The following is a 16,885-nucleotide window of genomic DNA, read 5'->3' as shown; positions in this document are numbered from 1 at the left end:
GTTTTAAAAACAAAACAATTTTCACGTTGCATAGCAATTTTTATTTATTCCTGAAGATATAATCCAGCTCAAAACGTCTTGATATAATCTAGATTTTGTTCGTTGAATATTCCGGTAATCATGATTTGATTATTGTCAATGTCGAAATGGCGTCCACAGCGATAAAAATTGGTTCTCATTTAAAAGAACTTAGGTTTCATTTATGCCTTAAGTCTGCCTCAAGCAAAGGAATTAGGTAGATCTACCCGTATAACACTTAGATCTAGATAGGACTTAACTTATATTAGATCTGGTAATTCCCTGTTCACAACTTCTGGACGTATTTAGAAGAAGAATCTTAAGTTAAGAGTGAATTAACACTTTATACTTTATAAATAAATTATTTATTAAGTAAGACTACCTAAGACTCACTTACTGACTTAGTCTAGTTGACTTAGACTTTAGACTTAATTAAATTTAAACTTATTACCTAAGACTTAACGTCTTGTCTTAAGTTAAGAGTGAATTAACTTTATTAAGACTCACTTAGACTTAATTAAATTTAAACTTATTACCAGCCTTAAGACTTAACTTAAGACAAGTTAACTTTAGACTTAAACTTACAGTAAGTTAAAGGGATACTCCCGATGGTTTTGATGTGTTTTGAAATAACCGGAGACCATACAGTAAAATTTACATTCTCGTCTATTAGATCTAGATCTTGTAAGTAAAGAAAAAAATGCGTGTTGAAAGTAGATTTACATTCATGACTGCACATCACCTCCAGTGTGTATTTTCTCGCCTGACAACTCAACACCCACAAACTTTTATCGCTTGATTGTCTTGTCATGACCAACTACACGTAGTCTAGACTAGCCTTACACTGACCAGTTTGTTAGAATCAGACACACTATATAGATCTATTTACATTTTAGGACAGGGAGGGGCTTAGATGAAAATGTTACTTTTTTTTTATCGAGTTGGTTATCCTAATGCTTTTAGATCTCTCTCTCTATATATATAAAACTGTACCATAGCTATGGACTAGGCCGTCACTTAGTCTAACAGCCTAACAGATACTGTAAGAATGAAGCGATACAATTGGTTAAATGTAGTTTCTCTTTCAGGGAAAAAGGGAAGTGACGAATGCCTAACCTAAAAACAAAATCTCAAAGAACCCCGTTTTTTTTTAGATGTCAAGAATTTAGTGTCTAATTTATTAAATATAAATGTTTCTAAGCATTTAAATACAAAATAGTAAAATGTTTACTATTACAACTTTTTACGCAGAATTTAAATATGTCAATTTAACTCAAATTTGAAAAACCATAGGAGTTTCCCTTTAAAGTCTAGCTAGATCTAATTAGTAGTAGCCGTAGTCTAGTCTAGATTTTTCTAAAGTCACTATCTAGTCTAATATCTTACTCTTTGTATCTAATGTAGTCCATCATTTCAGTCTTAATTGTAAAATGTAGTAAAAATTAAATAAAATTATAGCTTTTATATAGCTCTACTTTCATGTTTATAGCATGCTCATAGTGCTATGGTCCGATATCATTACAACTCTGCTTGAGTCGGGTGTTGAACCTCGAGCCCCTTCATAGGTAGCCAAGTTCATGCGTACATAGCATCTCTACCACGCTTCCCACAAATTAGTTCTAAGACTAAATCTAGATAAAAATCTACTTAATCTAGATCTATAAAATAAATTATTATTTGTTTATTTAAAAAATCAATATTTAAGGTTAAAAAATGTAATGATTGGATATATCAAATGAGGTCAGATTATTATGATTTTGTCTGTTGGTTTTATTTGATCATTTATTAAATGTAGATCTACCTATATTAGAGCTTTTTTTCAACTTCACATAGATCTAGAGACATTATAGTCTAGTAGTCTAGATTGAATTGACAAGAACGAAATGTCCAAGTCCTGACAGTATAATTACATTTGAGTTTAGGACATTATTTTTTTATTAGGATAAGGTCATAACCCCAATAAGTCAGATCCTGTACCTTAGAATTAGATCTAGACATTGACATGAAATGGGGGGGTCATGAACATATTTTCTCACTTAAAATATATTAGATTGAATTAATAACAGATAAATAACAAAAATCACAGGAATATTCATTTTAGTGTATCTTAAAATGTTGTATATATTTAAAAGATAAATAATATTTAAATGTAGATTTTTTTTTTCTCTTGTCGCTACCACCTATACAAATTGGTCAGATGAATTTTTCTTTTATTATGTTTATTAATATATTTAGCCATAGAGGGAAACAGTTTAGTTGAATTTGTAGTGTATGGTTAACCCACAACCGGAAGGCCCTAAAAATAAAAACGAAAAAAAAAAAAAAATCATCCCTATTAAAGGACGAAACTTTTTAACATATCGGGTAAACCTGTTTTCACAGTATTTTACATTTGATATCAATATTTCGGCTGAACTGGTAAACCCATTTTCATACTCTACTTTCATTCAAGTGGCAAAGTATTAAAAAAAATTGATATTATATATATTGTTACGATCTCTCTTCCTACTCAGGTCTTCTGTAAACACTGCTAAACACAACACTGCACATCTAACACATCAAGAACTTGACAACAAGAGCTCCACGATATCTGGTACTTTAATAAGGATCAAATAAACAGCCAATATGACACAATTGGCAACACAATAAGCTACTACGAATGTTAAACTGTACATCACCGTACAAAACTCTACTGTCTCTCTTTCTGGACTTGTACATCAACACCTGAGGACTCAACCAGGACCGACTTCATGGCCGACTAACAGTCCCGGTCTCGACGCTCTCCGGTCTTGAACTGCCGCTCTCCTACACACTGTGTCACTCATACATGCAGGCTTTCGATCACATGACCATAACATTGGTCATATTTGCGTGTAATCGTAGTACTGTCCCTTGTCCATGGCCCCGCTGACCTGAGTGATTCACGTGTGTGTCAGCTGAGCCTATAGTTAACCCTTTTGCGCCACCAATAGGGTCGTAACAATATATATATATATGGGAACATTCACTATGTTTGAAACAGATCTAAATCTAGTCCACTAGATTAGTAATACCCAAGCCAAGGCCTGCAGGCCGCGGGTCATATCCGCATAGTATTTCTACATTATATATATGCTAGACTAAACTAAATCTTGATCTAGTGTTAGAGTGTATAATGTATATTGAATGCAATTGAATGAGAATTGATTGTTTTGGTTTCTACATTTTCCAACAGAGAGTATTTAGAAAGCAATTACGTTGGTCTAAAGAAACAGAACCCTAAATTTCCTTTCCTTGTTAGAGAAGCGCTGAATGTTCAACCTAAAGTCTATGCTCGTTATGGTAAGCATCATTTTGTTATCTTTCTAAATAGTGTAATTAATGAAATGTATCTTTTTATTTTCTTTTTACAAATTGCAAATATAAAACTTAACTATGACAAAGCATTATTTAATTAAATTGAACTTCCATTTCCAACTGAAATTATATACGGTATTAGCATCACAGTATTAATGCTGTTATGGCATTTAGGTTCTAAGACGTCTTGTTCCTTTAGAAATGAAGATTATTACATGCTAGCCAAACCTCATGTGGATGGCAACTGTTTATAACTTGGATCATCAAAATGACAATCTGGAATGACATTCACCACAACCAAGCAGCATCTCAACCCCTAGACATTGAAATGGTACCTACAGATCATATGATTTTGTTCACATTTAATTTAATGTTTTTTATCGTCCACAGAGTTAGGTAAAGAATCCAGTCTTCCTTTGACCAACATGACCAAGGAGCAAGTTTCTAGAGCTGTAGAAAGTCTGATAGCCAGCTCTAAATCTCAGCACTGATAGTTAGACTTGTACAAAAAAAAGTGATAATTGATTTACGTAGAACACAATAAGATGAAAGTAAATGAACATTTTGATTGTGGAAGAGTATGATTTTGTCCAATACTGTGAATAGTTTTTTTTCAAATAATAAATTAATAATTGATTGATTTTGTTTTTATTTATTTTTTAAAAATTTTACATTGAAATAGTCTTCTGAGACTAAAATTAAGAAAACTCTTTGTTAACAGATATCAAAAGCAGCAAATTGTTTTCCTTAGTTTCATTATGACTTACTTAGACTTAGGTCCTCCCGCGCCGTTCGGCGCATTGGGCGGCAAGCTGTCTCCATAATGATCTGTCACTGGCAATGTCTGAAGCCTCTTCCCATCTGGTGTCCACTGTTCTGAGGTCCTCCATGAAGGTGTGTCGCCAGGTAATACGAGGACGTCCCTGTTTGCGCTTTCCTCGTTTTGGCTTCCATGTTATCGCAACTCTTGGTGTGTGTAATTCATTTTGACGTAGAACATGTCCCGCAAACCTCATGCGACGCTCAGTCACAACCTCACTAAGTGTTCGACTCCCAGTTCGGCAAAGGATTTCCTTGTTTGAGATCCGGTCTGTGTAACTGACTCCCAAAATCCGTCTCAGCCATCTCTGTTGAGCCACATTTAGTCTTTTCTCAATTTTGACAGATGACTTCCATGTCTCACATGCATATGTAGCAGTTGGAATGACGATTGTGTTGAGAAGGTGTATTTTTGTTTCGAGTCCAATGGCTTGGCTAGTCCAAATAGGCTGCAGCCTTTGGAAAATGCTCCCTGCCTTTCCTATTCGGCACGCTACATCATGGTAAGCATCTCCATCATTTGTTATGATGCTGCCAAGGTACGTGAACTTGTCCAGCTCTTCAAGCTTTGACTCGCCAAGTCTGACGGGGACACCCTTTGCCTTATATCCCACTCGCATAATTTTAGTCTTATCCAAGTTTATGCGGAGGCCAATTTTGGGTGCCTCTCTGTCTAGGCTCTCCGTCATTTCTTGAATGCATTTATTTGTAGCCCCGAGTAGTGCAACATCATCAGCAAAGTCTAAGTCCGTCAATTGGAGTTGTTCATGCCATGGAATACCAAAGGCAGTCTGGTTCATTGCTCTCCTCATTATGTAGTCGATGGCTAGGAGGAAAAGGAAGGGAGGTAAGATGCACCCCTGTCTCACACCTGTCTCGATTGTAAAAAACTCTGTTGTTCCCTCTTCTGTTTTAATGCAGCAACTAGACTGACTGTAAAGGTGTCGTAGGATCTGGACGAATTTTTCTGGTATACCGTATTCTCTAACTATTTTCCATAGTGATTCTCGGTGGACACTTATCAAACGCTTTTTTGAAGTTTCATTATGACAAAGTAGAAAAACAATGTACAAATCTTTGGACAATTTTTATTCTCTTTTGCTGAGTAATTTCAAACAACAGAATGTACATTTTACAATGACAAATGCAGAAAAAGAAATTAAATGAAAAATGTTTTTATTTACAAACAGAAAATAAAATGCAGTTCAATATTTCTTTTTTCTATATATGTCTGGCCTCCAATTGATAGGATGTGTCTCTTCAGTCTGAAACAAAATTTACATATCTAAATATAGATAGACGTACAAAAGTGCACATTGAAAAAAAGTTCTAAATTATTTTCTTGATTACGTTTAGAAATGGCTTTGAAATATTGTACCGGTACCATTACATCTAGCACATCCATCTTCAATGTCGTACTTACCATGGTACTTGCAGTAATTTTCTGACCTTATTAAATAGTTTTACCTTATGGTTCAACTTTTATGACTATGATTGATAAAATGCGTTCACTAAAACTTACAGCAGTCTCATCCTCCTTGTAAATCTTAATGGTTTTGTCAGCCTCGCCAGTTATGAGCCTTGAACCGCTGTGGTCAAAACATAAAGAAAATATCCCAGCCTCAGAGTGGATGGAGCCTGGTTGAGCAAGTGCCTGGACACGCTGGAAGTTGTAGCCAGTCTTCCAATCCCAAAAATGCATGCTACCATTGTCAGCTGTTAGATTAACAAAAAGTATACTAACTAGTACATGTCATTATGTTCTTTCATTTTTAAAAAAAGTGTGTGTATATTTATCTTTCAATATTTGAAATAGGAGTAAAAAATTATTTTGTCATTAGTTAAAGGTTATATTCAACACATATTATTGTATCTAAATTTTTAAAATCCTGGATTAAAAAAATGTATGAAAATTTTAGAAAGTGATCAGCAAATATAACAACTACAGCTATCTACCTGCAGAAACCAGGACACCATCAGAGTTGCAAGCCAGACTATTCACAATAGCATTATGGCCAGATAAATTTTGGAGAAATGTACCGTCAGGAAACTTCCATTGTTTGATGTTGTCAGGTGATCCAGAGGCAAAGGAATATCTGAAACAGAATTATTTGAATAAATTTAAAACTAAATGGGATCAAATTTAAAAAGCTTTTTTTTAATTATTATTAATGTTTTTCCCATAATCTTAAAAGCATGCCACCACATATAAGTTCAGTGTCAAAATAAAGTCATGCAAAGATAAAGAATATATATATATATATATATTGCTATAACTGGTGGTGACAAAAAAGGGTAATTGGTGTGTGTGATGAGCTGACACAGATAACATAGGCCTGACGTTGTGGTGACACTTCTGGAAAAATATGTGATGTGAATTCTACTCATTCACGTCAGATATGGTCATGGAAATGAGTAAGGTTGTATCATTTTTGAGAAGGCCTTTGCAAACTCTATATAAGGAGTGAAGGTGTTGGAATCAAGTCACTTCACGATCAAAGAAATCATGATTTAATATCAAGCCTGGTACAGCAGCAGTCCAGTGTCAAGACGGTCCAGAACAGTAGAATCTAGTACCTGGCCAGGACGAGACAGACCAGTGGAGTGTGTTACAGCAAAAATAAAGAGTTTATATGGTACGGTCAAACATTTACATGTTGCCAATTGTACAGTTTTAGCTGCAGATTTATTACACATTAAAGAATATCTTGAGTCTGCTTTCAATCAAGAGTATATTTCTAGTGTGAAGGTACTGCAGTGGTCAGTAAATATACATTCACTCTTTCTTACAGCCTACTACACCCACTTAGACAAGAGCTATCAGAAATATACTTCATTGAACAAATACTAACTGTACTGGATGCAATGCTAAAGCTCTGACACTCTTCTTATGATTAGTCAATGTAACTCTTGTCCTGCCCATAGCCAGGTCCCATAGCCTCACAGTACAGTCATGACTGCCAGAGATCACCTGCATGTATAAAAGCATTACTTTAAAATCTGAAAATGTACATATACTTTTTTAATTGATACCGAACACAACAATTTAACCCAACAAATTCAAGCAACTATGACTTCCAATTCAGCTTAGTAGGTTCTATACAGAACTGTGGCGTTTTATTATAGAAAATGAATATTCTGATAGTTAATGATGTCGTTGCTTTCTGTTTTACCTGTGGGTCTGCAGACTGACATTTCACTTCAGCTACTGTGTTACTATGACCTGCCATTGTATGAACACAAGCTTTAGTCCTAATATCCCAGATCTGGTCACAGAAAAAAAAAAAGTACACTTATTAGCTTAAAAAAACCATTTTTTTCAAACTATCAATTAGTGTACCTTACTATCTGTATAAACTTAAACCATATTAAAACTTAAAACAAAAGAGCAAAAAATGTAAACCTAACACAATGGATTAAAAAACAACTTAAAATTGCAATATTTGCTGCAGATTAAAGGTGCAGAGATGATTAGAAATTTTAACAAAATAAAAAGGTACCAGGTACTTGTGAAGTGTAGTTGCTTTGATATAGAACATGATTTAAAGTTGTAAAAATAAGATTTTCCTAATGTAGTTAAAAACAGGTATTATAAACTCTAGGCTTAAAGCCCAATCAAAGTAAAGATCTTAAGTTAATCAAATGAGACTTTTTTTTCTTACTTTACTTGACACTTGTGATATAATCTTACCCTGACAGTTGCATCTCTACCACATGTGACTAAGACATCAATAGTAGGATGAAGATCTAATGCATAGCAAGCACTGAGATGACCATGGTAATGCCTGATGGCCTGGGAGAGAAACAAAATTTGGTATTTAAAATAATATTTGTTATCAAATTCACTAGTAGGTAATGACTACATTAACGTAATGTTTAAGTAATGCAGTCTGTAATAAAACATGAAACAGATTAAGGATTCATACTTTCTGTAACAAATGCATACTTCTTAAACTTCATAAAGAATGAATAAAGCTACATCCTACTAAGGTATTGTATGGTATCATATTATGATTGCATTCTTACCAAATATTAATAACAACCTAATAGAGAAAAACAATCCTAAGAAAGTTAAAAAGATTTTAAATATAAACACCCTTCAGGTCATAAATTTTCACCCCAGAGAAGAAACAAAGACACAGATCAAGACACACAATCTCTATAATTCCCTTAGCATTTAAACCATGTACTTTAAATGTAATGTTGAAGTGAAACTGTAGTAAGTGTTGTATAAATGTAATAGTATATTTCATTTGCTTTCATTATAATGTTTTGTTATCCGTAGTGCAAAATTGTTAGGGAGGTGCAGTGGCTGAGACGTAAAGTGCTTGGCTTTAGTACCAGAAGTCCCGGGGTCGATTCCTGGTGAAGACTGGGATTTTAATTTTGTGATCTTTGGGCGCCTCTGAGTTAATCCAGCTCTAATGGGTACCTGACACTAGTTGGGGAAAAGTAAAGGTAGTTGGTCATTGTGCTGGCCACATGACACCCTTGTTAACAATAGAAACAGATGGCCTTTAATTCCTCTGCCATGAAGGTCTGAAAGGGGAACTTTTTTTTTTACACTTGTTAGACCAATTTCCTCAATAAAAAACTAAAAATATACAATTACTATTATCTTTAATTTTTTAAAAATTCAATTTAAAATATTAATATAATAAGCCCCCCAGAACAGATAACTTACAAATAATTCCTTGTTCCCATTTATCTTTCAACTAGTAAACCAAGTGTTTTTCTGAGAAGTATAACAAGCCAATCCAACTTTTCTTACCTTGTTTTGTTCCAAATCCCAACACTTCACCATTTTATCTTCTCCACAAGAAAACAAATATGGCTGCCTGGCACTCACAGCTAGACCTCTGACTGTACTCACATGACCAGTGAGAGTTAATTTTAAAGTTCCGGTTGCCAGATCCCAAATCTGTGGTGCATACACAAAGGTATTAATGACATGGATTGCCAAGATAAAGAATGCAATAATTAATTGAAAGTGTTCAACTTTTTCACCAAATTCATGCAAGATAAATCTTTTACTTCACTTTTTAGCTTTCGCAATCATTGACAAGTAATATTTAATTGCATTAGGATTGTCATCTCTAATTAACTTTATATCTTTACAGCGTAATTGTTCAGCTAGAAGCAATGTGCAAAAAAAAACACAGAAAAAAAAAGGATTTAATTATAAAGCAGTTTTCTGCTGAAAAACAATATTGTAACAAGTATTTCTTGTCTATTTTGGACAAAAGTAGTGCTAATTAACAAACTATAAAAATGTCAGTTAAATGAAAATAAAAAAAACAAAACTATTAACACTTGACAGAGAGAAGCTTCATTCACTGATCTTTACCTTTATAACTCTGTCAGCAGCACCAGAACAGAACCATTCATTGCCAGGCTCTACAGCCAGACATCTGACCCAACCAGTGTGACCACTGATAACCTAGGGGAAAAAAAACAAACTATTTCTTTTCTGATTTGATAAAATAAATTTTGAATCTGCCACATCGCATGGATTAATATATATAAGCATGTAGAAACTTTGTAGAATTTAATTTTATAGATTAATAGGAATTTCACCAGTTTAGGTATCTGACTATGGGTACAAAGACAATGCCCAGTAAGCAAGATTTTATGTTGGAAAAGGTTGTTGTTGTTTTTTTTTTTTTGGGGGGGGGGGGGGGGGGGGGGAGGAGAAGAAGAAGAAGGAGGGAATGCAAATGAAGTGAGTTTTGAATGTTAAATAATGATAGAATTGCTATATATCTAGTGAGAGGCTTAAGCTTGGAGTTCATAATGCTCAAGATGACTTGAAATACAGAAACAAGCAGCAAGGGAGCAATAAGTTTAAAAACCAAACTGGATAAAAAGCACTGAAAGCTAATGATTTCCCCAACAGGACAATGCATTAAGAAACCATCTTTCAAGAGCCACCATGTCTTTAATATTGATTTACTAAGCTATTTTGCTTGTTATATACTTTCGTTATGAATCAGTAAAATATTTAACAAGCACATATATTGTAAAATATTTACTCTCATTTATATAATTATCATCACCCATTAAGGCTTCATGATCAAAAGGTAGTTATGTTATATAATCCAGAATAAAAAAATATATATATATAAATCTCTTTCATGGCCTTGCAAGTGTTTTACCGCTCAATAACCATTTTTCCTTCAGTCATTTTTTTTTTTTACAGATAATCTTAAAATGTAGACCACTTGATGTAAATCCAAGAATTTAAGATTTTTATAGTAGGATGAAATGGTATCTAATAAAACATACCCTGTAAAGTTTCCAAGGAGGATGCCAATTAGGTTTAGGCATAGTGGGAGCTTTCTTGGGAACTAGCATCTGCTGTTGTCCTATATTTACAGCAACCAATGCCTAAACAAAATGAAGTTAATGTGAGCAATGATTGAACAAATAACATTTTTTTTTAATACATATTGATATTATTTACTTTAATTCACCAATGGTAGTTAAGTTTAATAAGTTCTACCTGTGTTCATTTTTTTTTTTCAAACAACATGACAGCACTTAAGAATAATTAAAACTATGCTTTTTTAGCTATATTTAAATCACTAATTTAGAAAATGCTATTATTTTCAATAATTTTGCTGGAAGATATTTTGATAATGCTTGTTTTTATCAAAACTTCAAGCTTCTATTTAAACAGCAGCAAGAAATGTGCATGCCAGTTCGGCTGTGAATGTTAAACTGTATAACTCTTGTTGAATAAAGTCATAAGAGATCTAGTATTTGTAAATTCACTGACAAACTTACATTTAAATACCAACTAGTGAAGATGACATAAATTTATTTTGACAACTATGTAAATATATCAAAATTTATTTTCTGACATAAATTTATTTTGACAACTATGTAAATATATCAAAATTTATTTTTCTGTACCTTTTTAAAATAGTTTAAAAATAATTAAAACCAATATAGTATAATGCAAAGTTATTTCAGAGAATCAAATATTTATATTATATTTTCTTATTTGTTTGACCCAACACAACAGGAGATATTTATAAGCGTATGCAGATCTAAATAAAAAAAAAAAGAGTATATACCAAAGAAAGTTCTATACAGCCTAATGTGACTGAAAGGTCACATTTTGAAACAATTATATACTTTAGCTACAAGAAAAAAATATATACATGAAAGCACACTGACATATTTTTCTTACCCGACTACTTGGGTCTGATCTTTCTAAATCATATGCATTTCTGGAAAAAAAAATACTAGTAAAGACAGTTTCATAATAAAATGTATAGCATTAATAGAAAAATAAGAGTCTACAAAATGAATAAGCAACCTCATGTCTAGATAACTATCCCACATACAGCACATGCTTTTCGACCCTTATAACTGGAGGGTTCAATTAATTACAAATAAATTTGTCGAAACAATCTACTGCATGCTGTTAGGTATTTAGCTAGAGTAGTATTTAGATAGAGTAGCCACACACCATAATTGACAGATTTAGAACGGGACATTTAGTGATGTTAGGGATAGAGTTTTTTTTGTTTTATTTATGTTAATTCGATTCAGTTAATATTAGGAAATCTGGACGATAACATTGATTATATTGATTCCCGGTTCGGAAGCCAAGTGCTTTACCGCCCAGCCCTCGCACCTCCGAAACATAATGTGGATGGGTAAAATGTATTCATAATTTTCTAAATATCAACATGAACAACCCTCTTTCACTTTTTCATTATATACTATAGAATTTTAGCTATGATAGAAAAGAAATGTTTTAATAAGATTTCTTTCTGGTCTCATTAATCATTAGTCGAAGTAAACATTGAACTATATTGGGATAAAAAAGATCTTTTATTATTCAATCCTGAGTAATAGGAAATATTAGTGTTCTTTGAAAAAAAAAAGCTCTGGTAGAAAGTCTGCTAAACTATAAAGTAATGTAATGCTATAGACTAGTTTGTAAAAGCCAAAATGACAAACCTCATATGATCACTATCACCTGAAATGAAAATAAAAACATTTTTCTTAAAATAATGTATAACAATTTTTTTTTTAATTTTCTTAAATTATCAAAATAAATTTAGCAAGGCAAAGTGTTAGATATCTTAAAGATCAATTAAGCTTAAAAAAAAAAAACATAACAAATTTCATTACATCTAATTCATTTTGCTGTACAACCAGTGTGCGAAATAAAGCTAAATAAAATATGTATTTCTAAAAAAAAAATCTATTTGTGTTACCTTGTACAGTTCCATTATGGGCTTCTCCTACACCTATACCAACAAAAAAAAAAAAAAGTTTATTTAATCATCACTAAAAATTTACATGAGTATACAAAAAAAAAAAAAAAAAAGTACCTCTTCTACAAAAGGAGAGGTAGTTAAAAAGTACATAAAAATATTTACTATATTAATAAAAAAGCTGAGTTTAAAAATAAAAGAAAACACATCATAATCCTATTTCAGGAAATTTAGTTTTAATGAATAACTACTAACATCAATGCATTAAATTTGAAGGACTCAAATATACGTGAATAGCCATTAAAAAACATTTTTGCAAAAAAAGTATAGTTTTGAAATTAGATGTTTTAGACAGAAGTTAAATTTTTAAAAAATAATTATTTAAGTTCATACAAAATATTTGGTAAATGAAAGAAAAAATGTATTATAAATAAATCAGTCAATACTAAATTGTTATTTAAGTAAGTCAGTACAATATTGTTATAAATAACATAAGTCAGGACTAAATTAGTTAAGTAAGGAATGTATATGGGGAAGACGTAAAAATATTTCTTCTATATTAATATGAAACATGGTTGTATGGATAGCCCACTCACCACCAACTTGTTGCATTTGTTTGGATCTTACTTCTCTTTTGGCAGCTTCCTTCACTGGACCAAATTCATCCTGAACCTTTATCTGACGTTTAAGTTTCTCACTGATGCATAAAGAATATAAAAAATAGTATAGAATTAGATAGCACAATAATTTAATAATCTTCATCTTTATCTTCATTTATCTTAACATTTTAAGCATACATTCTTTAATTATTTGCTTGTCGACCTGGAACAGATATAAATGAATTAACTGGAATTATAGGTTCTCTACAGATTTTAGTCTTTATAAGCCTAAATACACAAACTCTTATTAATAACCTCTTCTCATTCCCATGCTTACCAAAACTGTACATGTATTAGCTTTTACTTAAATGTTATGTCATTTAAAAATTTTAATTGGGTGCTAAATATTGAAGAAACACCCTACAGAAGTGCATTACTTCTATTTTAAAGTTTGGATCTTAAAAGTATCCGGTTTCAAATTCATTACAAATGTTTAGTTAGTATCTCTATTTCAAACTTGCAGTCACTCTTAACACAGTTACCTTTCATCAAATTTCATTGGAGCATTACCCTGGTCAGATAAAAACATGTCATGAGTTCTCTTCAGTGATCTGAACACCAGGGTATGCACTGAATGTTTCTGAACATCCTGTGAATGAAAAAGAAAAATTCATAAGAGGTGCTATAGTATTGCATTTTTTCTTTTATTTATTAATTATTATATGGATAATTTAATCATGCTATTGTGCTTACAATAAAAGGATTTGATTTTATTATATAAAAAAAAAGGTATTGTTTATAATACTATACATAAAAATACCAAAATAATATTGCATTTTAATCTGGTACAAAGAAGATGACTACATGAATGCGTGTTGGTAGGACAATCTAGTCCTGCATGTTATGCAATGACTTATATTATATTTAGTCAAGACTTTGGTTATCCTGACTGACTCAGCCTCAGGCAACCCATTACATTAGGTACTTCGATAAACTGACCTAGATCCATTTTTTTTTCTCCCAAAAAATGGCTGAAAAGTGTGTCAGCACATTTTACCCTTTTTATAGGGGAGGTCATTTCCATCAAAGTTTTAGCATATTGTATTTGAGTTGAGGACTAATTATGATTACTTTTTGTAAACATAAGATATCAGAGATCATTTTTATTTGCTTTTGAAGCCAATCTGTTAATTTTTCTTAACAAAAGTTTATGTGAAAGTTGACATTTTTTCCTATAAAAGTTACAACAATGCTGTTTGCTACAATAATTTATCATATTATGAAATGTGTATATTTCAAATTTCATTAAATTCTCTTGGCGCACTTTAAAGATATTTGATATTAAAATTAACAAAGACAAAGAAGGGTAAAATTTTCTTTTTTAAATAAAATAAAAGTGTTTATGGTTACAACAATCTCACTAATTCTATTGAATTTAGCATGTTAATATATATCTGTGTGCTAAGTTTGAACTTTGTAGCTTGGCGCACTCTTTAGATATTAATTTTCAAAGTTGATGGTTAAAATCTATTTTTAGTAACAACCAACACTGTGATTTACTGGAAATGGTCAATTTCTGTCTATCACGATCTATTTTTAGAAGCACACATAGGAATTTTTCATTTAAATTAACTTTTATAGTGTTTGAATGCTAGATTATGGAGAGGGAATACATGTGTCTTTATTATAATGACTTTGTAATCTGCAAATTTTAAAGTAAAAGTTTAATTACTTTAAAAAATAATATTAACTATTACAATTTTTTTTTCATATTTTTAGCTCAGCGAACTAATAATTAATTTTTTTTTCTGTGTGTTGTTTTTTTCTATTAATATACATGTAAATTAATAGTTAATAAATGAGTACATTATATTTTTAAAATGATGAGCTATTATTGCACAAAAATTCAAGTAAAAAATCTTTTAATAACTTCTATAAAATCGCAAGGTTTCTTTTTTATTTTATTGTCCGAAGCAAGAAATTTTTCATTTACAATCTAATTTTTAAAGCATTTAAATTAAGGCATTTTAAAATGATTAATTGCCAGTGCTCTACAAAAAGGTTAAAACTGTTTTTTTATGAAGTTTATGAAACTTATAGTCATTAAATTTTAGGAAATATTTTTCTGCGCAGTGCTATTTTCATTTATAATTTATAAGAATTATCTATCTGATGCATATAAATAGCTATTTAAATACAGTAGAATTATAATTAAACAAAATAAAACACAATACAGATCTCTGATTATTTTTATTTGTGATTTTTGGGCTCATATGATGACAAAATCACATATATTTTTATTTTTTGTCGAAGGCTTTTTTATATATTAATTAACTTTTTTTCAAAGATTTTATTGCTTGGTCTTATTTTTTAAATTTATTTTAACAGAATACTGGTTAATGTAAAAGAGTGTGAAGTTTCAACCCCATATCTTTAAGACTTTTTATAATACAGTTAATTTAAGTTCAACTGTCAGTTGTTTCGGTCACAGATTTTTTTTTTATTTACAAAGGCTAAAGAAGGCTAATTTTTGGCCACTAAAAATTTAATAACTTCCCTCACAATTAACTCAGCAATATAAATATAAAATTGATATCATTGGAAAGCATTTCTCAAGCTCTATCTCCTTTCTGGGTATTTTATCTTAACTTAAGGCCCAATTCCAATGGTAAACAAAATGTATAGATTGTATAGAGAGATGATGAGATCTAGATCTAATTTTTATTATTTAGTTATTATCGGTAATAGGTTACACGAGCAATTAATCTCTATCTTAGTATGAGTATCTAGATCTAGTCTGTTTCTCAATAAAAATCTATAATAGATCTACGTTCAAATTATATAGATCTAGAATACTCAATTTATAAGAAAATCTAGATCTTTTTATATAGTAATGTTATCTTACCTCAATCGACATGGTGTTTTTTGTAGAATTTGTTTACGATTGTGAGTCGATTTATCTTTTCATAGTGACAAAGATCGAGCTCTTCTTTGTATGTAATCAGTTTTGGTATTGTATTGAGCTCTAGCCTATATATATATATAGTATATAGTCAAGTCGTTTTACGTACTTAGCCAAGTCTTAGGCATCATCCATTTATCATATCATATATGGCATTTACGAAATATTAAAAAAATATTTTGACTATTTTATGAGCGTATGTTACGAATGGTTGGCTGGTCTTATGGTATGAGGTCTGAATATGTCGTCTCGATAATCCCGGGTTTAATCACTACGGGTCAAATCCTTTGCCGCACACATATAATAGGCTACATCAGTGATTCCCAAAGTGGTCTATATAGACCCCCAGGGGTCTACAAAGACTTCCAAGGGGTCTACGAAAGTGAAAAAACAAATTGGGGGTCTATGAGATGTCCACGGGGGTCTACGATAATAGATTTCATTTAAGCACGTTGTGACTTTAATTTTTACATCCTATTAGTTTAATTCTTCACACTAACATATAATGTGTGCATAAGTTAATCCTTTAAATATTTATCCTTCTATTCAAACGAAAAAGTGTTGTATTTAATTTCAATAATTTTTTAAATAACTTAATTTTGTCTACATGTAAGTAATGTTTAGCAAAACTTATGTAAACTGAATAGCGTTGATTATTTAACATCGTTCATTCATTCCTTATAAAACATGCCGATTGCCTTTTTTTATGACGATATGAACCTAATTACGCTTGAGAATCAACTGAGACAATGTCACCCTGATAAAAAAAAAATAGAAAAACTTTCGAACATTCAAAGATAAAGTTCAGAATAGACCCACAAAATCTCTTCGACATCATATAGAGAAGATGATGGTTTGTGGGTGTCTTACACTATCTGTTAATTATAGCAAAATAGGCGCTTGGCTACCGAGCCTGG

General features: G+C 31.5%; 2 protein-coding genes across 2 annotated transcripts; one reads left to right on the top strand and one right to left on the bottom strand.

The window, feature by feature from the left end:
* The first annotated feature begins 77 nt into the window (after positions 1–77).
* LOC106056801 (NADH dehydrogenase [ubiquinone] 1 alpha subcomplex subunit 2-like) lies at positions 78–3,992 on the top strand. The gene is made up of 3 exons (XM_013213654.2): positions 78–235; positions 3,233–3,339; positions 3,745–3,992. Exons 1-3 carry the CDS (start codon positions 147–149, stop codon positions 3,843–3,845), a joined length of 297 nt encoding a protein of 98 aa, XP_013069108.1. The 5' UTR covers positions 78–146; the 3' UTR covers positions 3,846–3,992.
* Positions 3,993–5,245: 1,253 nt separating this feature from the next.
* LOC106056800 (pleiotropic regulator 1-like) lies at positions 5,246–16,003 on the bottom strand. The gene is made up of 15 exons (XM_013213653.2): positions 15,912–16,003; positions 13,549–13,655; positions 13,004–13,104; positions 12,408–12,440; positions 12,148–12,166; positions 11,369–11,408; positions 10,459–10,560; positions 9,521–9,613; positions 8,945–9,094; positions 7,865–7,966; positions 7,347–7,439; positions 7,026–7,144; positions 6,130–6,269; positions 5,696–5,889; positions 5,246–5,438 (listed from the first exon to the last, which is right to left on the bottom strand). Exons 1-15 carry the CDS (start codon positions 15,921–15,923, stop codon positions 5,379–5,381), a joined length of 1,365 nt encoding a protein of 454 aa, XP_013069107.1. The 5' UTR covers positions 15,924–16,003; the 3' UTR covers positions 5,246–5,378.
* Between the last annotated feature and the right edge of the window lie 882 nt (positions 16,004–16,885).

Source organism: Biomphalaria glabrata, chromosome 8 (genome assembly GCF_947242115.1).
Source record: "Biomphalaria glabrata chromosome 8, xgBioGlab47.1, whole genome shotgun sequence".
NCBI classification, from domain to species: Eukaryota; Metazoa; Mollusca; class Gastropoda; family Planorbidae; genus Biomphalaria; species Biomphalaria glabrata.
The sequence above is the reverse complement of the archived record's forward strand: the minus strand, read 5'-3'. Positions and strand labels throughout refer to the sequence as shown.